This window comes from Emydura macquarii, unplaced genomic scaffold (genome assembly GCF_026122565.2).
Source record: "Emydura macquarii macquarii isolate MOO-44397 ecotype Brisbane River unplaced genomic scaffold, CSIRO-AGI_Emac_v2 contig_1253, whole genome shotgun sequence".
NCBI lineage: Eukaryota > Metazoa > Chordata > Testudines > Chelidae > Emydura > Emydura macquarii.
The window spans coordinates 15,673,316-15,698,551 of record NW_027131390.1 but is presented as its reverse complement, the minus strand read 5'-3'; the positions used below and the strand labels follow the sequence as shown (position 1 = coordinate 15,698,551).

Sequence of the window (25,236 nt, the reverse complement as noted above, 5' to 3'; positions counted from 1 at the left end):
ACGATGGAGTGAAATATCTTAAACTTACCAGCTTTTTAATGACTTCTTTATGACATATCCGCTGGATGAATGACGAGTCACCATGTTCATGGTTTAATTTCAAATATGTAACAAATTGTTAGAAAAGGGACCCTTGTCAGAAGGCAAAATCCTGTTAACTTTGATGAGCTGAAAATTGCTGGGCTTCTCAGCCCAACTGTATGTATCTTCATCTCCTGAGACGGGGGGAGACTATCTTGATTCCCCTTCCTTTCATGGGCCCAAGGAACTGTTGATTAGAGCAGTGGCTCTCAAGCTGCGCTACATGCGGTCTTTCCTGGTAGTACAATATGCAACATTATGAGAATGAAGCAAAGAAGAGATCAGATGTTTAGTAGAAAATATTGGTCTCTGAGAAGATCTGTCTCTTACACGGTGGTTTGCAGAATGACAAAGCTGGAGAACTATGGGAGCAGAGAAATAAAATTGAAGTTACACCCCAAATTTAAAAAAAAATCAGTAGGGGGACCAAAAAAATGCCACCATGGCTAAACAGTAAAAGAGGCAGTTAGAGGCAAAAAGACATCCTTTAAAAATTGGAAGTCAAATCCTACTCAGGAAAATAGAAAGGAGCATAAATTCTGGTAAGACAAATATAAAAGTGTAATTAAGGCAGGCCAAAAAAGAGCAATTAGCAAAAACCACAACAATTAAACAGAAACATTTTTTAAGTATATCAGAAGCAGGAAGCCTGCCAAACAATCAGTGGACAATCAAGGTGGTAAAGGAGCACTCAAGGAAGACAGGGCTGTTGCAGAGACACTATATTAATTCTTTGCATAAGTCTTCACTGCAGAGGAGGTGGGAGAAATCCCCACACCGGAGCCATTCTTTTTAGTTGACAGATATGAATAACTGTCAAGGTTCAGGGGTAAATAGAGGAGGTTTTGGAACAAATTGATAACTTAACTTAAACAGGACCAGATGGTATTTACCCAAGAATTCTGAAAGAACTTAGATATGAAATTGCAGAACCACTAACTGTGGTATGTAACCTATTGTGTGAAACAGCCTCTGTACCAGATGACTAGAGGATAGCTAATGTAATGCCTATTTATAAAAAAGTCTCCACAGACAGGTGATCATGACAATTACAGGCCAGTAAGCCTAACTTCAGTATCAGGCAAATTGGTCGAAACTATAGTAAAGCACAGATTTACCAGACACATAGATGAACACAGTATGTTGGGGAAGAGTCAACACAGCTTCTGTAAAGGGAAATCATGCCTCACCACTGTATTAGAATTCTTTGGGGGTGTCAAAGAACAGGTGGACAAGGGTAATCTAGCAGATATAGTGTATTTGGATTTCCTGAAAACCTTTGATAAGGTCCTTTACTAAAGCTTCTTAAGCAAAATAAACAGTCATGGGATAAGAGGGAAGTTCCTTTCATGCATCAGCAACTGGTTAAAAGATAGGAAACAAAGGGTAGGAATAAATGATCAGTTTTCAGAGTGAACAGTGGTAAATAGTGGAGTTCTCCAGGGACCTTGCTGTACAACATATGCATAAATGATCTGGAAAAGGGGGTAAACAGTGAGGGTGTCAAAATTTGCAGGCGATACAAAATTACTCAGAATAGTTAAGTCCAAAGCTGACTGCGAAGAGTTACAAAGGGATCTCACAAAACTAGATGACTGGGCAAGAAAATGGCAGATGAAATTCAATGTTGTTAAGTGCAAAGTGTAAGGCACATTGGAAAATATCTCAACTATACATACAAAATGGTGAGGTCTAAATTAGCTGTTACCATTCAAGAAAGAGAGCGCGGAGTCATTGTGGCTAGGTCTCTGAAAACATCTGCTCAAGATTCAGCAGCAGTCAAAAAAGCTAACAGAATGTTAGGAAGCATTAGGAAAGGGATAGCTGATAAGACAGAGAATATCATAATGCCATTATATAAATCCATGGTACACGAACACCTTGTCTGCAGTTTAGGTTGCCCTATCTCAAAAATGATACATTAGAACTGGAAAAAGTACAGAGGGGAACAAAAATTATTAGGGGCATGGAACAGCTTCCATATGAGGAAAGATTAAAAAGACTGGGACTGGTCAGTTTAGAAAAAAGACTGCTAAAGGGGGGTTATGACAGAGGTCTGTAAAATCATTCATGGTGTGGAGAAAGTGCATAGGGAATTGTTATTTACCCCTTCACATAACACAGGAATTAGGGGTCACCCAATGAAATTAATAGGTAGCAGGTTTAAAACAAAGGGTGTATTTCTTCACACAACACACGGACCGTGTGGAACTCGTTGCCAGGGGATGTTTTGAAGGCCAAAAGTATAACTGGGTTCAAAAAAGAATTAGATCAGCTTGTGGAGGAAAGGTCCATCAACTGCTATTAGCCAAGATAGTCAAGAATGCAACACCATGCTCCAGGTGTCCCTAAACCTCTGACTGCCTGAAGCTGGGACTGGATGACGAGATGATCCACTTGATAATTGCCTCGTTCTGTTCGTTCCCTCTGAAGCCTCTGGCAACTGGCCACTGTCAGAAGACAGGATAGTGGGCTAGATGGACCATTGGTCTGACCTAGTATGGCCATTCTTATGTTTTTAAGTACTAAACTCCGAGTTGCCTCTGAGATTATCATTATAGAGTAGACATAAAAAATATTGTATTTTATCTTGGAGGAGGTTTTTTCTTTGTATAGCTTTATATTCTGGGTGGTTTGCATCACAACTCTCCCACCTTTAATTATTTTTTTAAAACCCACTAATTGTGGAAAGATAAACTCCAAGTGACTAAGGTTTTGCTGCAATATTCGTTGAATCATTAGTTTCTTTAGTTCCCTTATGCTTTCTGTTCACATGTTTCTGTTTTTCCTTCACCATGATTCTATTCCATTTACCATCAACTCTCCATTTCTGATGTCACACTGTTTGGTTATGGGTTCTTCACATAGGCTGTCAAGGTGAGAAAATGCACTGTGGCACAAAAGCTGATGGACTAACAACCTAGCTTTTAATGCTACAAGAATTGCATTGACTATAGGTGACACCCCTTATTTTAACCATACCAGAGAGCAAAGAACCCTTGTGCCGCATATGCTCAGAAGGTAACAAAGAACAAGCCCATCAGGAGAAGTCTTTAATATTCTTAGATTTCAAGCACACGTTGTCTTTTTTCTTCTTAAATTAAGCAGATAGTGCATCTTATGTCTAAAAAATCAGGCTATAGCTTTAAATGCTAAAACCCAGGGTGCTGCAAACCTCGTCCATCAGATATTTCTACTTTATGTGCCATTTCTCAGAAGTTACCTGATTTTTTTTCTATTTGATGTTGTATCTGAGCATTCCCTTTTTTTAATGGTTTAAGACTTTATTTTGTTAGTTTTTTTCTGAATTAAATATTTACCAAGGCACAGCCAGAAACATTTTGACATATTTAGAGACTAAATTGTGCACAAGTGGTTTCAACGCTGGAGATGCTTTTATCGTAACACATTCAGCAGCCCATTCCCTTAATCACTAACAGATCCGCCTTTTAAAAATTTAGCACCTTAGCAGCAGAATGAGTATGCCACTCTTCAGTTGACCCCTTTGGTTGACCCAGATGATGTTGTAGGGACTGGAAGTTAGCATCACTGATGCTCCTTATCTCATGCTCTGGTTTGCTGCTTAAAGGTAAAGGTGCTGCTGCTCTGCACTTTAATGGCTGATGGGGCGTGTGAAGAGTAATTCAAAAGGTCTCCACTGTTGCCCATTTTGAAGTGATGTAGGGCAGGTCTCTTATTGTTGGATGATGAATGTTTTTGCATTTCTAAATGGTATGCCTACTAGAAGGCTGCAGGTGCCATAATTTTGAGGTTCTGCTCTCATATTAAAAACAATGTTACACTTAAAGAACTTGCAGAACAGTTCACCAAAATGTCCAGACGCTTGTGTGACAAAAGCTATTGAGTTTGCTTGTATTGATTCAGGACTTCCTGGAGTCAAAGGACTGACTGGTGATGCAGGTGCACCAGGCCCTGCTGGTATGAAAGGCTTCCCGGGTCTAGAAGGTGTTCCAGGACCTCCAGGGGACAGAGGATTCCCAGGGCCACCTGGGTCTGTTGGTAGAGATGGACGTCCAGGTTTCTCTGGAGCAAAAGGTAAGTGTATACATTAGGAAACAGTTGCACAGGGTTGGATTCAGATGCACAGCTAAAGTAACACGAATGATGATTTTAGACCCTACTTGTTGGAAGAGACTGAAAGTTACAGGGAAATGTATTGGGATCCATTTGTTTCACTGCAAGATTGCTGATGTGAATGCAGATTGGATCAGTAATTAAAAGCTTCTTTTATCTGATGGCTGTGCTTTGGACTCTGCCAAAGGACATATCAGTTCAATTCCTAGGGTCCACCACACAGAAACTACTATCCAAGTTGGTGTCGTCATTAGCAGAGGGTATCTAAAATAGTATTTGATATTCACATTAAAGAAATTAATCCTTGTGAAATTACTACTTTTTTTAAACATGTAAAGTACACTGAGGTAAATTGACACAGTAGAAATAGATAATGGAGAAATGATTTCAGGAATACCAAAGTGTTGCATGTTTTATCACCATTTGTTTTGAAAGATAAACATTATTTTTTGTTTTTAAAAAGTACTGGGTGACTGGCACCGTATCCGATCACAGCCTAATGAGACAGTGCGAATTCTTGATTGTCTCTGTCATGCTGTCTGGGGAGATGGGTGACCTCTTGGTGGGGATGATGGAGCTAGGTTGGTGATGGATGTGGTGAGATTTGCCCTCATTAAGTAGAGAGCAGTATCTTTGGTGAGCAGTCAGACATTGTAATTCCATGTGGGAGCCCCTATGCTGGCAAAGAGATAATCCTTAGTCCATAGGGATAGGCATAGAATCAGAAAAGTCATGAGTGGGAGAAGGGAAAATATAGATGGTGAGAGAATGAAGAGGCTGGGAAACATCATAGGAAGAGAAAATGAAGCATAAACTGGCAGGGAAGTAAAACTTAAAATCTGTACAGCCATTCAGAGCTGAAACGACAATCAGCTATTTTGAGAGTCCAACTTATTTTACGAGGGAAGTCCGTGGTGATTTGAAATCACATGCTGCTCCCTTTGGATCAGTTGGAATTGTGTGCTCTAGTGGAAACAGGAGTAGACTCTTGATGGTGAACTGGAAGCTAGTGAGTAAGTGGTGGTGAACAGAGGCTTACTACAGCAATGGAGACATCTACATTTGTGCTTTAGGATTTTTGACTGCCTGGGTTTGTGCAACAGGCTATACCCACCCTACTACCTGCTTCCACTTCTATTTGTATGAAAAATACCTGTAAAGACTCAATTTTTTGCTTTGTTTTACAACTTCTTTCTATACAGGTGAAAAGGGTCCCCCTGGGCTGATTGGCTTCCCTGGCATGCCAGGCCTGCCTGGTATTCCTGGGGTAAGTGGGCTGAAAGGAATTTCTGGCACAGCTGGAAGGGAAGGAAATACTGGATATCCTGGACCACCTGGTCAAAAAGGTGAGCTTTGAAAAATAAATGACTAAATTACTGGGTTGCTGCAGCAAGGGGCCAAAGTAGGGTGACTTGATGTTTCGATGCTAGGGGCTTTGTCTTATATAAGATCCTTTTACCATCCACCTCCTGTCCCACTTTTTCACTGGTCACCCTAGGCCCAAGAACAAGGGAAGAGAGCTGCTTCTGTGAAATCCACACTCCCAGCTGTTTTTCCATTGCCAGTGTATTATATACAGTGTATTAGAGGTGTAAAGTGCCCGTGGCCTGGTTTTCAGAGGAGCTGAGCACCCACAGCTCAAACAGCATCAGTGGGAGTCACAGGTGCTCCGCAACTCTGAAATCCAGGCCTCTAGTGTTTAAACACTCTTCTTTTAAGGGAACCTTCTCTTGTACAGCTTAATTCTCTTACGTCTTCAGGTGACAGGGGTGATCGAGGTCCCCCTGGTCTCCCAGTTCGTACGCCTCCAGAATTGGCATTGACATTCAAGGGAGACAAAGGTGATCCTGGGTCAGCTGGACTGAGAGGATTCCCTGGGCCTAGAGGTATTTATCAGCATTAGAATATGTTCTAAATGAAAGTTGTCATCACTAATCCTCCAGTAACTTGGATTGCTCTGAGCTGAGGATATTCTGTCCATTTAGCAGCCTGCAGTATTGTTACTTTCTGTCCGCCATACAACTTCCACAAAGATTTTCCACACAGTTATTTTGAATTTGAATCAAGAGTTGCTCTTCAAACCTGTTCTTCTTTATTGCAGAATAATGAAATCTCCTCTTCTTTGCAGGAAGTATTGGAGAATAAGCTTCTTGACTGTGCTGATTTCCTTTATGATGATGTAGCAACACATTTTTCTTTTCTGTATAAACTTAGGTGATAAAGGATTCCCTGGAACCCGTGGACAACCTGGTCTTCCTGGTCCACAAGGGTCACCAGCCAAAGATAGAGGACCACCTGGTGATGCAGGGTTTCCAGGTCTGCCTGGACAGCCTGGTTTGCCTGGACAGAAAGGACAGGCTGGTATCATAGGATTACCCGGATTTCCAGGAGAAAGTGTAAATATGCATCTTCCATTTTGAGTGCACTTAGAAAAATCCTGGACTGTATCAGAATCCTGTATCAGAACAGCAAAGGCTGGCGGTATTTTTGCTTACCACAGCCTGTCATTGCTAAAATCAGCTCTCCTCTAGTAATAGCTGGGACTGATCAATGAAAAACAGATTTTTCTTTTTCCCCAGACAAATTTTTGTTATATCTGTCGGGGCCAAATTCAGTGCTATCAGCACAACCCAGGCTGTAGGCAGTAGGAACAAGGATAATCATATATTATTGGTTTTTCTCCAGGGTTCAGAGGGTTTTCCAGGAGCACCCGGGTTCCCAGGGACAGTTGGTTTCCCTGGTCCAAAGGGTAAGAAATTGCTTTCCAATTTCCATGCCTTTTTCACAGAGTACCCAGCAGCAGAGAGTGGGTAAGAGACTGTGAGAAAAAAGTTGGCAGTTTTTGGTTTGCTTGGATGGAAATATTCTGAACAACTCTCATAGCAAATAGGGGAAGTCCCTTAAAATACAGGATGGGTGGCTGGTTGAGTCTCTGGTTACCAGAAATCTTCTGAGGTAAATCCACTAGAAATCTGCTCTTGTCTATTCCTCCCTCTATTTTTATTTAAATGTGTTTAGTTCACTAAGAATCACAATGCAAACTGGGGAAGCACTTCTCAAATGTCCCCTGCTTTGGTTATTTTAAGAGTTGTACATGTTAAGAGATGCAGTCAGGAAACCTTTTGCAGTAGAATAGATGATAGAACAATGATAATGCCACATATTCTTGTGTGCCAGTAGATGGTGCTCTTTGTATTAGCCACCTACTAACATATGTATATAGGCTGGGATTTTCAAAGGAATTAGGCTGCCAATGCCTTGGAAATTCAGTGGAAAATTCAGTGGGAATTTGATGCCTAAATAGCAAACACGTCTTTGAACCTTCTGTCTGCCCATAGCACTTCTATGTAGGAGACATGTAACAATACCAGAGACAGCCAAAGACCTAGGAAATAATCCTATAAATAGAAACTATGAAGTTAGAAGCTAGGAGAAAAACCAAGTGATACCAGTGATCCAATATGTGTCTTATTGAACCCTTGCTTAGCATTGCATCTAAACCTGATGCAAATATTGTTAAAAAGATTTACTTCACCTCCGGCAAGTAATTTGTTTCGTCTTTGTTGATTCCATGAATTTGAATGTAGCAAAGGTGTCTTTTCAGGAAAAAGGGTAGTAAACAACCCCTAAAACCTACAATTCAGGAGTGAAAGGGTTATTTACAGAATGGTCTCCCAGCACGATCAGGTCCTGAGAGCAAAATGTCCCTTTCTTGACTTCTATCAGGTGACCAGGGGGAATCACTTGGAATTTCTGGTGGGTTAGGAGATAAAGGAGAACGAGGGGACCGTGGATTGCCAGGTAAGGTAACCTTGGGTCGTTATGAATTTATGGAATAAAAGCTGCAGGGCTGCACAGGTCTATGATTTTACTATCTGAAAACATGTATTGAGTCTTCTCGTGCAAATGAGAGATGTGGGGACTAGAAGCTGACCCATGGCTAAGCCTGAAAGATACTAAATACTCCAAAACCAACCAAAATCCTAATCTCAACCCCCACCCTCAGGTCCCATTTAACTTCTCAAACTCTGTAGGTTCCAGGGACCTCGGCCTTTGGCACCTTGATCGCAGTGTCCAGGCCCACTGTTTAGTGGCCTTTCCTGCAGCAGCTTCGGCAAATGCATATACTTCTCCTTTTCGTCACACCTGCCCCAACATAGCTTTTTTGCCGGCTTAGAGAGAAGCAGCAGTGTAGCCTTATGGTTAGAGAAGTGGACAGAAAGTCTCCTTTCCTGCTGCTGTGTGAGTTTGGGCTATTTACTCTCTCTGGAACTCAGTTTACCCATCTGCAGCAGGGATAATAATCTGTATAATAGAGGATAGCTGTAGTACCTCTGATGTGCCTTGGATTCATGAATGTTTGTAAAGATCCCTCACATGAAAGGCACTATATAGGTGCAAAGTATTTTGTCCTGTCACAAGGCAGGAAAAGTGGCACGTTAGCAGTTTTTTGCTGTCAAAAATGTATTAAAAACTTTAAAAAAAACCTACTGCTTTCCACACAGCTCTTACCTTGAATTTTACTTCTAATTTGTAATAGATTTGAAATGTGTCAGACAGCTTGGACTTGAGGGGGAGAGTCTGTCAGTAAAACTTTGTAGTGTAGGCTAGACCTTACTCTTTGTACAGCGCCTGACCCAATATAATTCTGATCTTAGTTGTGGGCCATTGGTGCTAGTGTTATGCAAAGAATAAAAATATATCCAAGCCCCTCTTCTAAAAGGATCTCTCAACCAAAGCACAGTACAGAACATTGAGATAATGCCTGCAGTGCAAACAGAGTAGCTGTTATGCCACTAAGATTTGACGATGTGTAACCTAAGACTGTGAACCGGTTCAGCTAAAAGAGGAAATGATGCCAGGACACTTGGGTTTTCTCTTATTCTTAAAAAAAAGCCATGGGATCATTAACTTCCACCTGAACTGTTTCTAGGGACGGGAAGAAATTGATATTGATTAGATGTCTCATCTAAAGTGCAGCACCTACCTAGCATTGGACACCAGTGATAGCAAAGCATCTGATGTCTTGTTATGAAGTTAGAATCTATAGAACCCGATTTTCAGAACTTCTGAGCACAAACAGTTAAAATGAGACTCTAACTTTCTGACCCAGTGGACAGAGTGTTCCCTGTTGAGCCATAGTGACGCAGAAATTACTGTGACTTCTTGATAATAGAAAGGGCCTTCCTGTCTCTCTCATCCAATTCTTTTTTGATTCCTAGTACTCAGCAGTGACCTGTGATTGGTTGCAAAAGTTCTGTCTGGCAATACTGTGGCCAGTAAGCTGCTATATAGGACATTGCTGCTTATCCCTTGATCTCACAAGAGATACTGGGAGATTATAACTGCAATATCCTATAGTCTATTCTAGTGGTTACAAAGCAGAATTGTTAGTTCATGCCCAACCCTTAGATAACAGATGCGTGCTGTTATGATCTGTGGTCTATGATATGATATAACATGATTTTCACTCTTATCGTTTAAGGTGAGAGGGGAAAAGATGGGCCAAAGGGTGAACCAGGATATCCAGGAAGCACTGGAGTGGGTGGGCCTAAAGGTGTCCCAGGTGACCTTGGCCGAGAAGGACCACCAGGTATGGCAATGAGCATAGCATCTAACCAGTGAAGTTTGTAGGATGGCCAAACATACATTGTTTTGTTATTTTTGGTTCTGTTCTTACATTGCCTGTGATAGTACTGCCTCATCTTAATAGAGAAATGAACAAAAAAGACCTTTTGTAACAGATGCAGTGTCATTTGGCTCTCTGTTTTCTTCTATTCTTGGGATGAAAAATGGGACCACATTCTGTAGCGATAAACATAGGGACATATCCTGCATTGTAATGCCTGTGAGACATAGCACAGAAGATACAGCCGAAGGGAAAGGGGGGAGGAAAGCTGAGTTTTAGCCACCTTTGCACCTCCTGGATCCTGGGCTGCTGCTGGGATTCAAATGACCCCTGACGTGGGTTACAGACTGTAATTTACAGCAGGTTCTCCATGGCTGGTTCTGTAGCCATTGTCATGATTAAAACAAAGCAAACGATGAAAACGATTAGTTGAGTATTTTATTTGAAAAATGTTTCAAAATCGGTTGAATCAGTTTGATATGTATATAAATATATTAGTGTATATATCTGTGAATTATTTGCCTAAGTTTATAATCTGAGCAGATGATGAAAAACACATTTGTTGAATAATTTATATGGGGAAAAATAGTGAAATGAATCAGATAAATTGTATGATAAATATTATAAAGCTAGTTGTTGTGATGATATGTGATATAGAGGGTGTGCTTTTTAGGTTTGCTTTGTCTAACTATCCGTTTGCTCATCCAGCACTACTACTTTACATAAGAGGGTGAAAGCCTGCAAATTGTAAAACAGAATTGTTCAATGCTTAAACTCAACAGTGTGGGTGCATGTGTGAAAGTTCATCCCATGTCATTTTGTTGCTTGTTTTCAGGCTTCCCTGGAATTGCTGGGTTGAGAGGAAATGCAGGTCTCCCAGGTTCTCCAGGGCAGCCTGGACCTGTAGGATTCATCGGACTGCCTGGGATAGCAGGGCCAAAAGGTGCATCTTTTTTTAACTTTCCAACTGGGGAAAAAGTCAAATCAAGAAACCAGTGTATTGGCTGGTCAGGCATAGCAGACAGCACAGTAGTAGTCCACTGTGCTTGGGCCATTGTGCATTAGTAACTGCAGCTCGTTTCTTGGTGGTGTCATTATAGACTCCAGCTGTACAAAACCATAAGAATGATGTCTGAAAAGGGGGAGGCTCTTGTCTGATTTTTGAGGTTTGGGTCACTAGTAGGGTTTTGTTGCTGGTAAAAACTAAAATAGCAAGTGGCTATGGGAAAAACTCTTCCTCTTCCTCATGTGACCTGTCTAGAGGGAAATCTTACTTGCATTGGTCTCCAGAAGCACTAAATGTGTGTCAGTTTAGTGGTTTACGTGTGCAGAGTCTTCTTGTCTCGTACATTTCCTTCAGATTAGGTGCTTTTATATGCTACTCGCTACTGATTGTCCATTCATGCGTCTATAATGTCTCCTCAGGATTCTCCGGATTTCCTGGTTTAAATGGTCTGAATGGCTTGCCAGGCACAAAAGGATCACCAGGAACACCAGGTAAAAAAAAGATTGCTTCTGGGGAAATGCCTGTGCTGGTGTATACTTAAAGGGGTGGAGTTTGAGTGGTAACGTTTATCATCACAAAATGGCTCCATTTTAGTCATGTTCAGGGGCGTAGCTATGGGTGGGCGTGGGTGGGCCATGGCCCACCCACTTTGAAAGCAGGCCCACCCAATCTATTGCTTCTGCTGACAATGCTCTGCTTAAACTACCCTGGAGTGTCAGGCAGCTTTCGGCTGGTTGCTACCTGAACTTCCTGCTTCCGGTCACGTGGCCGGAAACAGGAAGTTCGGGAAGCGACTGGCAGAGAATCGATAAGCTGCCCAAAGCTCCAGTTGCCAAGGTAACTGGAGTGTCCAGCATCTTAGTTTCTCGGTCCAGTTGCTTTCCGAACTTCCTGCTTCTGGTCATATGACTGGAAGCCAGAAGTGGCCCAGGCCCACCCGAGTCAATCACAGGCTATGCCAGAAAATCACATCTGGCTACACCCCTGGTCATGTTATGGATTTAATAGAAATAACAAGGAAACCACCTTGTGCAGCTAGCGTCAGTATTCTTAGTAAATGGGTGGGACCAATTCTGCTGCAATAGTGAAGTATTAGCATGGAATTCAATGGGGTTTCACACATGAAAATGAGAGCAGGACGTGGTCCATGAAACCAATGTTTTCTGCAGGTGCCATTGCGTTTGTAAGTTCTGCCTCAGCACCCAAACCATCCTGTAACAACAGCTAGGCAGTTAATTTGATCAAATAATAGGTTTTTTCTAGCTCTCATTTCTGTTACTCTGGTTACTCTGTTCTTTTCTCCCTTGTTCATGAGAGTAGTATCATTGAAGTCTGTGGGCTTCCACACACACAATCATAGATGAGTAAGATTGGAAGGGACCTCAGAAGGTCATCAGGTCCAACCCCCTGCTCAAAGCAGGACCAACCTCAAAATGAGTAAGAGCATCAGGATTAGGCCCTTAGTCTGCATTTGGGAATGTTCTGTTCTTCACTCCCTGCCCCAGCCCGGCCCCTGACAGGAGCTCGTTTTTCCCTCCCAGCCCCGGCAGGAGCTCACCCTACCTTCCCCCACACCTTGGCCCTACCAGGAGTTCACTCTCTCCCCCACCCCTCACCACCGCGGCCCCAGGGCCCTCATGATTATTGGGGGGGAGCAATGCCCCTGCTTACCCCCCTTGTGCATGCCCCTGCAGTGGATATTGATTGACTCCTCCACCATCTTGGAGCCCCAAGTCCTTTAGTTGACTTAAATAAGGTGGATTCAACTTCGTATTGTGCCTCCCGAGAGCAGCAGCGCAGAAGACACAGTACAGAGGGTGGGAGGCAAAGGTGACTTTCCCAGGATGTCTGTGGGCTTCACTGGAACCCAGAATCCTTGTTGCACCAAGCACTATGGGCACATCCTCACACTGGGACTCATGAGACTAGCAGCATATAGGGCTATGCTGCTCTTAGGCTGGGAGAATTCTTCCCCAGCCATTGTCTCATTTACATCCACTGTGCACCACCAGAGAAGCATATAAGGAAGCAGAGTTGGGACTAGAATCAGCCCAGTGATTTCTCTGAAGACCAAATAGCAGAGGGGTGAATGGCTAACATTGTATATTGACTGATCATGCAAACTAGCTTACATCAAGCCGTTTTAAAGGCTCCTTTGTTCTCTTTAAACATGTTTGATTAGGTCTGAGTGAAGCTGGACTGACAGGCCCTGCGGGATTTCCAGGTCCTAAGGGTGAAGAAGGTTCTCCAGGCATTGGCCTAGGAGCCCCAGGACTCCCCGGGCAGAAAGGATCATCAGGAGACATGGGTAAACAGCACCGACTGTTGCAAGAAGAATTGTACTGACTAATAGAATGTACCTAGGCTTGGGGCAGCTGGGAGTATCTATAGGGTCAGTTTTTACAGCTCATTCATGGTGCTCTCAGGTAATGAGAAAGGGGGTTTGTTCTTTCCCTGGAGGGAATGGAGTGGTGTTTTCTTTTTTTCCAGGAGAACATCTTACACCCATTAATTCTGCCCACATCGATGTTACACTGGCCACATGGATTGTCCCTGACGATCACAACAGGGATGTAAGCATTGTCTGTTTTTTTCAATATTCATCTGTAATTCTAGGTCCTCCTGGTACCATGGGTCTGCCTGGTTTACCAGGGCCTCCTGGCATCTCTCTTCCTTCAAATATACCTGGGAGACGTGGTGATCCTGGCCGTCCTGGAGTGGATGGGAATCCAGGTATGAAGATAAGGGTCTCCTTACTGCAGCTCATTGGTGTACCTGTAGAAATAGCAAAGCTGACTGCCATTCATATGTTTCCTGTGAACAGCTGAAAAGGGAAAATTAGATTCTATGAGCAGTCAATCAGTCTAATCTAACGTTCTGAGCAAGGACTGGGACTCAAAAGATCTGGATTCTCTATTTGCTCTGCCATTAACCGGGAGTAAATGGTTTAATCACTCTGTGCCTCAGTTTCCCCATCTGTAAAATGGGGATAATAATACTGTGCTTATCCAGCTTTGTAAAGCGCTTTGAGCGCCGTGGATGAAAGGTGGTATATAAATGCGAAATAACAATTTATCATTAATAATTCGTGTGATTTAATTATTTTATTATTATTTTTATTTTATTGAGATTGCATTATGCCGTCATCATCATCATTTCTATTATTATCACTTTTTTATTTGTACTGCAATAGCGCCTAGGAGCCCCACTTGTGGACCAGGCCCTCACAGTGCTAGGTGCTGTACAAACACAGAACAAACGGACAGTCCCTGTTCCAAATAGCATCATTGTACATGCTCCGACAAATCAGTGCAGCTTGACTCACCAACTATTGCAATGTGAAGGAATGCGGGCCCCCTTCGCTTGCACTTGGGGGAACCAAAAGAAATAGAGACTTGACCAAGAACACAGTAGTTTGTAGCAAATCCTCCTCTGGCCCTGCTGAGCTGAAGGTCATGAAGGGAAATAATATTTCTGATGCCTGTAGGCCATCCATCACCCTGAAAACCTTCCTCCCATGCATGCTAAGTATGAGTGAGTAAGCATCCCAAAGGACGGTGGATTTTAGACTGGGGTACGCATACCCCTAGGGGTACACGAGCTTTCATCAGGGGGTACGTCAGAAAGATCCTGTAATGGTGGACAACCATAGGCGTGGTTTGACTTCTATATTTGGGGGAGAGTGGGCAGGGCCCCCAACCAGTTGCTGCCTCTCTCCGGCCGCCCAGCTCTGACGGCAGCGCTGCCGCCCGCAGCAGTGGAGAACTTCAGAGCTGGGCAGCTGGAGAGCGGCAGCAGCTGGCTCAGGTGTTCGTTGTTTGCGTGTGGGAGGACTGTTTTTTAAATCCTGCGCCCGTCCCGCAATAACCCACTCCCACGCACATCCACTCCCGCATTGTTTCTTGAATTTTTATCCCGCTCCCGCTATTATGGCAGCGGGACCTGCGAAATCCCAATTCTGCTGCAGGTCTTTAAAATTGTCCCAGCAATGGCTGGACGTGCTGCTCTCCACAGTTGTCTCCCCACCAGCAACCCCCACTCTCTGCACCCCTGTGCAATGGGATGGGAACCCCACGACCCTCCCAACTCACCCATGCAGAGGGATCAGAGTCCTCATGCACCCCTCCAAGGGCATGAGCAGCCCCTGCGTCTCTCCTTCCCCATGCAGAGATTAGAAACCTCTAATCTCCATGCAAATGGCTGGAGAGCCCCTGCAGCATCATGCGAAGGGGATGGGAAGCCCCCATGCCCCGCCAACCCCAGGCACGGGCAGGGAGAGTCCCCATTGCCATCCTTACTTCTGCGCTGCTGCTGGCGGCGGTACTGCCTTCAGAGTAGAGCCCCGCAGTGGGACTGGGATCCCGCGGGTCCTGCAGGACCTGCTGCCATAATAGCAGGAGCGGCATAAAAACTCAAAACCAATGTGGGAATGCGTGGGAGTGGGTATTGCAGGGCAGGATGAGAGCAGGATTAAACAATTAGTCTTCCCAGGTCTCGACAACATGAATGCCCCAGCCAGCAGCCGCCGATCTCCAGCCGCCCAGTTTGAACTTCTGCGCTGTTTCTGGCAGCTGAAAGGAAGCTATTTTTTTCTGTTTTCATAGGTATATTATGACCCTATCTCAGATGGGGGTATGCAGTAGGCTACGTTATTTGGAAAGGGGAACTTAGCCTAAAAAGTTTGAAAACCACGGCCATAGGATGACCAGCTGAAGATAATGGCAACACTCTCTGTGTTACAGAAACTGATTTTTCTCACCCATTTTGTTCCTAGGTCTCCCAGGACCTCCAGGTCCACGAGGTATCTCTGGCCCAGCTTCCAATCAAGGTGATACTGGCCTTCCAGGTTTCCCTGGAGATCCTGGTTTGCCAGGTATAAAGGGTGACATGGGACTCCCCGGTCCAACTGGAATTCCAGGAGCTTCAGGACTCAAAGGTATTTTTGTTTTTTCACCAAGTGTACAGTGTTTTGAAGCTGTCCCCTGGGAGTATAAAGAGCTGTCCCATGTTGTGAGCATGATTGCTGTGAAATCGGCTCTGATGTAGGTGTGCGGCGCACTGAGATTTGACATCTGTTCCATGAACGCTAAAGGTAGGTTTCTCCAAAGCACTCCAGTGAGGGGCGTTTTACCACTGACAACAAATGGAGCAAGGTTAGGCCAGACCTGAGCACTCTTGAACATCCCTCCCTGCGTTTTTTCACTTCTCTTGGTTATTTGAGGTAAAAGCTGCCCACAGACAGGAGCACTGTGCTCGCCCTTTGCTGCTGTTGGCTGGGATTGTCTGTCCCCAGATCCACATACAGATCTCCCCTCTTCTGTGAGCCAGGAAAAGCTGCTTCCACAGCTCTCTTCTACCCATCCACACATCCCATAGGCCACGCCATGGACTTGGTGATCCATGACGGGGCAGAGACAAAGTGGTCTGTGGGGAGTCAGTAGGTACAGGCAGAGCCGCTGGGGGAGCACATCCCCCTTCCGCTGGTCCTCCCCAGTAGGAAGTGTGGTTCTAAGGGAATTATAGAGCTTGGGAGCCAGGAAAGGAAGGACACTGGAGATCAAAGCTATGTGAGGCCACAAGGCCTCCTGCAAGTTCCCTGGGTTTGTGGATGGGCTCCAGAGCCTATTTGTGAGGGCAAGCCCTTGGGGATGTCAGTGAGGAGGAATTCCACAGGAGGGAATGATGTTTGTAATGATTTCAGATTAAGTGTAAGATCCCTTGTTAATAATGTTACAGTGGAGGCTGTCACAAAGCGCGAGGCTGCCCTGAGGATTTGGCAGTCAGTTCTGGAGATCGGAACTGGCACAATCTTCCCTAGAGGGTGCGACCGTGTAGTTTAGAACCAAACCTCTGTTTCCATGTTCACCACCGGTACCGCTAGCATTTCACTCAGGTACAGAACCTGGGGTTCGTTTTCATGATCCATTACTCTTTGCTCTGCATATTCTCAGGTGTGAAGGCTGAGCCAGGCTTTATGGGGATGCCAGGTAAAGATGGGCTTCCCGGGGATCCTGGAATTCCTGGGCTGAAAGGCGAAACTGGCCGTCGAGGTAAGCACAAGATGATTTTCAGAGCTGAACTACGCTTGCAAATAGTTTGTGGTGTGGAAGGTAAAGGAACAATTAGTTGATTGCTTGTTATTTTGGGTTTTGGTTTTTTTTTTCTGCCCAAGTATAAAGCCTTAGCTTTTGGTGGCTTTTGAACGGCAATGGGCATAAACCACCAACCCAGCTCCAAACACTCCCGGACTTTGGGGAAGTTTGGAACCAGTCTTTGCATCTTTGATACTTAAAATGTATCCTCTTTAGTGTTTTCTCTGTGGAGACAACTGCTTGCAGAAATTGGATGTCTCTCAGATTCTGTGTTGATCTTTCTCTTGATCTCTGTCTCTCCCCTGACATGGGAGAGGATTACTGTTTCTCCACAGATCCCCAACAACCTGTATTTGTAGCCAAAAAAGTAAAAAAGGAGCTGGGACTTAGGGAAATTAGGGACTTTTAACATGAGCTTGAGAAGTCATGAATGGGAATATACCCGTTGCTAACATTCAGGGCATTCTCAATTTGTTGAACTACATCCTTGTGTTAGTAGATCATCCTATCTGTGGACTTTATGTCGGGTGCTTATGGTGCCATTTATGATGTGTACAGGTTTCTCTGGCTCGCCAGGCGCTCCAGGCCTAACACCACAACCAGAAGAAGTTATAGTTCCTCCAGGGCTACGTGGGCTGCCAGGAATTGATGGTGTCCCTGGCTTTGCTGGAGACCCTGGCTTTCAAGGACCATTTGGGCAGCAAGGTAAAGAGCACCACATCAAATAAGTGAAACTGAAATGTGTTCACAGTAATATGCTTTGTAAATTGTGCTGTCAAAATTCATAGGCTTTCCTTTAGATGCTGTGTAAGGAAATGACCACAGAGGAACACACATTAGTATCTTTTTTTTTTTAAATTAGAAACAGCTACAAATATTTTTAATTATGTTCATGGGGTTTATAGCCTCTTTTGCATTAGATTCAGGGAATTAAAAGCAGCCATCATGATGCAGTTTGCACGAAGGCAGCACAGATATGGCAGCAGACCTAATCAGTCTGAGAATGATTCACCATGGAGAATTATTGGGATTGGATCAGCTTGAAATATTGTAACTGACATTGCTCTAGGGACCTAATTTTGCACTGTTGTAGTTAACGGGAGTTTTGCCATTGACTTCAGTGGGTGCAGGATCAGGTCTACATACCCACCACTGCAATGCTGAATGTTTCTTGTCATTTGGGAAAATAACTAATTTTAAATATTAACACAATCTCTCACTGTGTGCAAGCTCTTAGAGAGACAGAATCCCAGTAGGTGTCTCCTCTTGTCCCTTCACACTGTTCTAAAGCACAAAACTAAAATGTTAAACAGAGACGGGTCAAAACCAGAACCTCAAATGCTAATCCTGTTGAATTTTAGAGCAAGTGGGAGAAGGAAACTTAGATTCAAATCCGTGGATCCAAACTTGCCGTTATATAACTCTAGATCATCTGAGATCCAAAATTGGAGGAGGCCCATTTTCTGGTGTGGATATGGCTGAAATCGGTCAAGGATAGCTGCTTCTGCTTCTTTAGCCCAAAATGGTGGCAGACTTATGAGACGTGGTAATCTTTTCTCTGTTTACAATGGCAGAAATCTTGAGAGATCAGATGAGAATAATCACAAAATTCTATTGACATCGTATCTAAACCTGAACCCTAGTGCTGCTTTGCCTTCAAACTCAAACCTACTGGAGCCTGTGTCTGACCCAGATATGAACACCATCTCCTCTGTTCACTTGTAATGCTCGAACATGTTGTACACATCATGGTTTCGGACATATTGAATCATGGTGCCAAGCTATTTGTTTTAACAAGAATTGTTAATCTTAAGCCCCCGACATTGCTCGTCATGACACATCCCTCTGTTTATGCCAGGAGTGAAGGCTTTGATGTGAGACGCAAATTAAATAATAATTACATTTAATTACAGGTCCAAAAGGTCTGCCAGGCAGACCAGGTCAGGTGGGACGTCCTGGTTTACCGGGGACAGCTGGCATAGTGGGGGATCCAGGACCTCCAGGTATTCCAGGGCCACAAGGATTGGAAGGTAATTTTATTCTTTTTGCTCTTTTGATATCCTGAGAGTCCTCAATCAGCAAGATTCCAGTTGGCCTCCTGCTGCAGAGATGCTGCCCAAGGCCACAGACATCACAGAAATTCCACATTAGAGACTTAAAGAGGAAGGACTTAGGTGGTGCCCAGGATCTCATGCCTGCACTGATGTGAATTTCACCGTTAGTGAGATAGTTGGGAGTAAAGGCACCTACTGTAGCATGTTTTCGTGTATGTGATTGCTGTCTGTTCCTGCTGGTGATTCATTGTATAGAATGATGAACAGTTTTCCAGCTAGAATGAATTGGGAGTCATCAGGAAGGTTTGAAAGCACCGGAACAGGGCATTCACTATAGAATTTGAAAAGGGGGCAAGTCAGAGAGAAGAGAGGCGGTTGGAGTGGGCTGGTGAATGAGAGGCACATCCTGGTTCTGGACTGAGAGCCAGAGGGTGGAGATTCTGTTCCTGGCTCTACCACAGACTTGCTCTGTAACCTTGGACAAGCTACTGAACTTCAGTGCCATCAGGATAAAACGCCACCACCTACAGCACTATTGTGAGAATTAATGAGTGCCAGGAGGGCCTCGGTCAGAAGAGAAAGGTAGAATTATTGTATTAGGAAATACAGTTGCTAGTGTCTGCATACCACCGTTATTGGGTAAGCGACAGAAAAATAAATGGCAAGGGAAAGTCGGTCAGTGCTGTAATGCACCAGTTGGCTTTTAGACTCCGACAAGCCTGTTCAATCACACGGCGACCATCAATGCTTGGACTTTACATTGTCTTAGTTGTTTGCAGATATGACAGAAGTGACATACATGCCCAAACACAAGATTGGATGCAGAAAGTCAGCTAATTTACCATGTACTCATGCCATCTCTCTCCCAGGTGTCTCTGGAAAGCCAGGCCCGTTGGGTTTGCCTGGAATGCCTGGTCGGAGTGTAGGTGTTGGATATACTTTGGTGAAGCACAGCCAGTCAGAACAGATCCCACCATGTCCAATTGGAATGAATAAGCTCTGGGAGGGCTACAGCTTGCTGTATGTGGAGGGGCAGGAAAAGGCACACAACCAGGATCTCGGTAAGTCAAAAAGTCAGTCATAAATGAGGCCGGCCAAATTCCGCTCGCCTGTACGCACTGCACAACCCCCACTGCTTTCACTGCGGTTTGTAACAGATGTGACTCTGAGAGTGGAATATGACTAAAGCTGCAATGATACTTGCCACTTGCTCATCATCTGTGTCTGGTCTTTACTAGCTCTTGCATTTTAGCAGAAGCTTAATTTGCCCCGTTTTTTTCCTCTCCATTCCCCCAGGTTTTGCTGGCTCCTGCTTGCCTCGCTTCAGCACCATGCCATTTATTTATTGCAACATCTATGCGGTGTGCTACTATGCCAGCCGAAATGACAAGTCCTACTGGCTCTCCACCACTGCGCCCATCCCCATGATGCCAGTGAAGAGGTTTGAGATCCCCCAGTACATCAGTCGTTGCTCAGTATGTGAAGCACCTTCCCAGGCCATCGCAGTACATAGCCAGGACATAACCATCCCACAATGCCCCGAGGGCTGGCGCAGCCTGTGGATTGGATACTCTTTCCTAATGGTAAGAAAATCAGCTTGTTAATGCCAAGACAATACCACTGTAAGAAGCTGGTTTAATAGTTGTAGTTCATCTTTGACTATGCCACTAAGTTTGCTAGTTTTAACAGTTGCGTCCAGGAAACTGAAAACGCCACAACTAGCTGACCTGACAAATTCCTTGTGTATTACCAGCAGGTCTAATATAACCTTAGCCATTTCGTTGTCATTTCACTAACTTCTCAATTGTATTGATAAAGTTTATGGTGGGGTGGAAGAAATAGACTTCCATACTACCCAAGAGACTAATGGCTCTTAAGAACTAATTCCTTTAAACGTTGAAACAGCCAGTTAAACTATAAAGAGACAGGGTGGGTGAGGTAATATCGTTCATTGGACTAACTTCTTTTGGTGAGAGTGACAAGCTTAGGAGCTTACATAGGGCTTTTCTTCAGCTCTTCCCAGACCCAGTGTACGCTCAAAGACTTGGGTATCTCACAACCAGAAATTGATCCAATAAAAGATATTACCTCACCCACATTGTCCCTCTAATATCCTGGAACCAACACGCCTACAACAACACTGCAATTAAACTACAGCACAGACTTAACCCCTTCTCCCTCCTGTATAGTTTTTTCCATAGTGTTCTACAATGAGATTCCCTGGTAGCTTATTAAACTGTGTTTGTAAGTGGCTAAAAATAGCACCCTGAGATTCTTTATTGCATCTGGTTTCAAATGTGCTCACTTTACAAGTGAAAAGCTGCTTTTTCCTGTTACCAGAATCCTAAATTCAACCAGGGGTTTGTGTTCTTGTTCTTCACCTGTAACCCCAATCCAGGTGTAGCTGTAGAGGTAGTTGAGGAGCAATTTAGGTTTCCCCATTTTGTTCACTGCAACACAGGTATCCTGGGAGTCCCCTGTGTAACTGTCTATTTTCTTCTTTTGGAAATCAATTAAATGAACATATTCATTCTAGCATACTGCAGCTGGCGCAGAAGGCGGAGGTCAGTCCCTTGTCTCGCCCGGCTCTTGCCTCGAGGATTTCCGTGCTACTCCTTTCATTGAATGCAATGGTGCCAGAGGAAGCTGCCATTACTTTGCAAACAAATATAGCTTCTGGCTGACGACAGTTGAACAGACGCAACAGTTTGTCAGCGCTCCTCCCTCCGAAACTTTGAAAGCAGGACAGCTCCGAACACGAGTCAGCCGTTGCCAAGTGTGCATGAAGAACTTGTAGCAAAGGCAACACCAACAAGTAAAACTCTATTACCAAAGAGTTTAAATCTCATTCATTGGAAGAAGAAAAATAAACACATAAGCCTATTCTGCTGGTGCTTTGTGGATAAGTCACAACAGCCAGAACACTACCGGAATTACATTTTAGATATATGAGAAACATAACTTCACACAGAAGGAAGGAGGGACAGACAAATGCTCTGAAACTTCTGTTTTGTGGAACATGGTGCTACACTTTTGCTTTCATGTTTGTTTTCCTATTCATGGCTACCTCAGAAAGTCTTTGGGAAAGTCTTTCTCATTCAGATTGCAGAGTAATAGGTGTTCCATATCATATCACCCATCCCTTTTATGCACTCATCAATAGCCAATGGTAGATTTTCTTAAATAAGTTTGTGCTTCATTGATTAGTTGACTTTGCAGAAAGCGTTTGGCATGGCATAGGGGAATAAGCCTTGATTAGATGACAAAATATCTAATGAAGTGGATTTTCAATAGAAAAGAAACTTAACTTTAAACTAGTTAAAACAAATCACTGGATCAGAGGTGCTCAGAGTATTGAGCATTGAAGACTGAAAACTGGCTTTCCTGGGAAGGTTTTATTTAAAGATGAGCTAGTTTTGTTTTGCTTTTTAAGGCAATTGGCATTATCTTTGGCTCCAGTGATGCACAAGCAACTCAGAGCCAAATTCAGACCAGCTGTAACTGACTTCAAATTACCCCAGTGAAAAATGTGGATTTCTGCTTGAACTTAAAGCCATTCTCATGATTCAGCACAGCTTTATTTCTATTGAAATGTGCTCTATGTAAACACACAGTTCAAGGGTTGTGGTTATCCTTTTGCACTCTAGCAATTTGTAACCACCAGAATAATTTCATTAGTATGTATATATGAAATTGTCTTTCCGAGGTAGCCTTGGAACAGTTTTTTAGTAAGTATTCAAATTGTGTATATTTTAAAATGTAGAAGCCTTATTTTTAGCATTCAAATTTATGGAAACAGAAATAAGCAGTTGTTGGATGTACATTTTTTACTGCTAAAATCACTTGTATTGTATTCATCATCCCCTGGACTTTGTTTCTACTAGTAAAAAACAAATTACTGTATTTTTAAATGCACTGTTAAATGTTCACACAATTCCTTCAGGGTATAATTAGAAATTGAGATCACTGGTTGTATTTTCCTATATATTCTAAGGGAAAGCCATAAATACGTCAATGTTGTCAATTAACCTTAGGCTAAAGCTATTAATTTCAGCTTCTTTCTACAGTAGGGCTCGACAAATTTGCTTCGGAGCTAGGAGCCAGACAACATGAGCCCAGCGCCAGGGCGCCATGTCCAGAGCGCAGCGGCCGCTCCCCCCGGGGAAAAAACTAGGCGTCAGACTTAAATTTCTAGGCACCATGGCGACCTGGCGCCCGGGGTTTGTCGAGCCCTGTTCTACAGTGAGGTTAATGACACCTGTACATATTAGTATTTTAGAGGATTTGAAGTGAGAGGGACTTGTAAGTTTCAAATCGAAATACAAAACTCTACAGAAAGTTGCTGTTGATCCAGGACTAAGATCTTATTCTCAGTTAATCACTCTTTTTTATTATGGGCTCAGTCCAGCAGGCTATTTAGGACTCTGGCCTTGATCCTCTAAAAGCATTAAGCACGTGGTTGAATTTAAGCACACAGTTAGACCCCTTGATTTCTGTAGGACTATTCACAAGATTAAGAATTGTGCTGGATCATGATCAGGGTGCTCAGGACCTTGCATGATTGAGCCAATAACTTGCCATCAACAATGTATTCTTTGGTGTGGTCTCTTTCTGCTTGCAAAATATCAGTGACTACTTTGAATTATTCAGCAAACATCTGGAGCTTTTTTTCACTCTATAGATCAGGGCTGCCAAACTGTGGCTCTTTTATAGTTAAAGTGTGGCTTGCGGAGCCCCCTACAGTCCTCCCTATTTTCCACCTACCAGACTGGGGTAGGGAGCTCAGAGCTTTTGCCCTGAAACAGGGTGGGAGGGCTTGAGGATTCTGCCCAGCGGGGAAGAGGGGTCGTGGGCGGTCAGTAAGTTTGGCCACCCTGCTATAGATTAATGATGCACCCATGTCAAATATACCTGATCTCTGTTTTAGTTGGGGCTACTCCGGTATGTCGCATGGTATTTAAAATGGGGGAAGGGTCTGTGAATGCTTATGTATGTGCCTTTGAAATTCACTTTCTGCAAATAGTTGTGTTAGTAAAACTCAAATAGCTCCAGTGTTTTTTAAAAAATTTGAGTAAATATTTGTGGGAAACATTTTTGTCACCCATTCTACCCATTAGGTGCCAGCAGTAGGATCACCAGGTCTAGTACCAGTTTTTGGCTATTTTGTTTGTTTGGAGTTGGCGGGACAGAGCGGGAGGGAGAAGGGGGTTCTACTCTGGATGCACATGTCTGAAATACACACAAGTGTTTTCAGAATCGGGGTCTATGTACTTGTTTAGCTTTATGCACCGTGAGTAATCCCACTGATTTCAGTGACAGAACTTCCATTGTCTTCAGTAGGGACAGGATTTTACCCATGGTGTGTAAAGTTAAACTCGAGCCTCTCTTTCCAAGATCAGGGCCACAGTGTGTGATCTTCTCCCACTCCTATCTCCAGACCTTCTTCCAATCAGCTGCTTTGCCCAGTCAACCCTGTATTTCCCCTCCCCCCTCCTTCTAGTCACTGCCCAAGACATTTTTCCATGAAGCCTGTAAACTTCGACTCCCCTCTGAGGTGTGTTTACATAATGAGAGACAATAGGAGAGCATTAAAAAAAAGAATGGTGGACTGAGCATAAGATTACCCTAGCTTTATTGCCCAGTCATCTAACGGGGTGCTTTCCCTTCTTCGCATAGATGTCATCTTTAGAACGTAAGCTTTTCAGAAGTGGCATCTCCTTTTGTTAATGTTCAGTTTCCAAACTGTGGTTAATAAAGGCAAACAAGACATTAACTGTTGGTCTGGTTAATTATTTTTATTCAAAAGGCATGTTGGCCCAAGCTAAAGATGCTGAGCATCAGCATATCACCTCACCTGGGCTTTGCAAGTACTCAGCACCTCTCATGATCAGGCCCAGTAATCTCACCTATTTGTGAAGAACAAAATTGGGAGACTACACTATCATACCAGGCCTCATCCTGATGGGGACTGTGTTTTTAGGAAAAATAAAACATGACTCATGGATTAATTAAAAGCCTTTGTGCTCAGTGAAGGCTTAATATTTCTGAACCATTGTTCTCACAGCTACTGGACGTATCCTCAGTTTAAAAAAACACCCAACCACATAACTCTGGTAAGGACTTGCAGATCTAAGGTACTTTTACCGAAATAGACTTGATAAGGTAACAAGGCAGAATCAGGAACCTTAAGTATTTGTGTGTGTATCATCACTTTGAGATAACTGTTTTATATTTACTGTCTGGGCAAACGAATTCACAAAATATAGCAAGTAGCCTATG

The 25,236-nt window shown here is 43.6% G+C and overlaps 1 protein-coding gene across 8 annotated transcripts in view; it reads left to right on the top strand.

Moving 5' to 3' along the window:
• COL4A6 (collagen type IV alpha 6 chain) overlaps window positions 1–24,735 on the top strand; it is a 178,947-nt gene extending 154,212 nt beyond the window's left edge. For all 8 annotated transcript variants that reach the window (XM_067548217.1, XM_067548215.1, XM_067548210.1 and 5 more), the window contains 18 exons: window positions 3,967–4,137; window positions 5,379–5,522; window positions 5,937–6,062; window positions 6,391–6,572; window positions 6,862–6,925; window positions 7,903–7,977; window positions 9,662–9,769; window positions 10,641–10,748; window positions 11,231–11,302; window positions 12,994–13,119; window positions 13,428–13,544; window positions 15,586–15,747; window positions 16,763–16,861; window positions 17,462–17,608; window positions 18,817–18,933; window positions 19,827–20,018; window positions 20,254–20,540; window positions 21,494–24,735. In XM_067548217.1, the coding sequence (XP_067404318.1) occupies window positions 3,967–4,137; window positions 5,379–5,522; window positions 5,937–6,062; window positions 6,391–6,572; window positions 6,862–6,925; window positions 7,903–7,977; window positions 9,662–9,769; window positions 10,641–10,748; window positions 11,231–11,302; window positions 12,994–13,119; window positions 13,428–13,544; window positions 15,586–15,747; window positions 16,763–16,861; window positions 17,462–17,608; window positions 18,817–18,933; window positions 19,827–20,018; window positions 20,254–20,540; window positions 21,494–21,754 (2,558 nt within the window). In that variant the 3' untranslated portion in view covers window positions 21,755–24,735. The remainder of the gene's footprint in view (window positions 1–3,966; window positions 4,138–5,378; window positions 5,523–5,936; window positions 6,063–6,390; window positions 6,573–6,861; window positions 6,926–7,902; window positions 7,978–9,661; window positions 9,770–10,640; window positions 10,749–11,230; window positions 11,303–12,993; window positions 13,120–13,427; window positions 13,545–15,585; window positions 15,748–16,762; window positions 16,862–17,461; window positions 17,609–18,816; window positions 18,934–19,826; window positions 20,019–20,253; window positions 20,541–21,493) is intronic.
• Window positions 24,736–25,236: the final 501 nt, after the last annotated feature.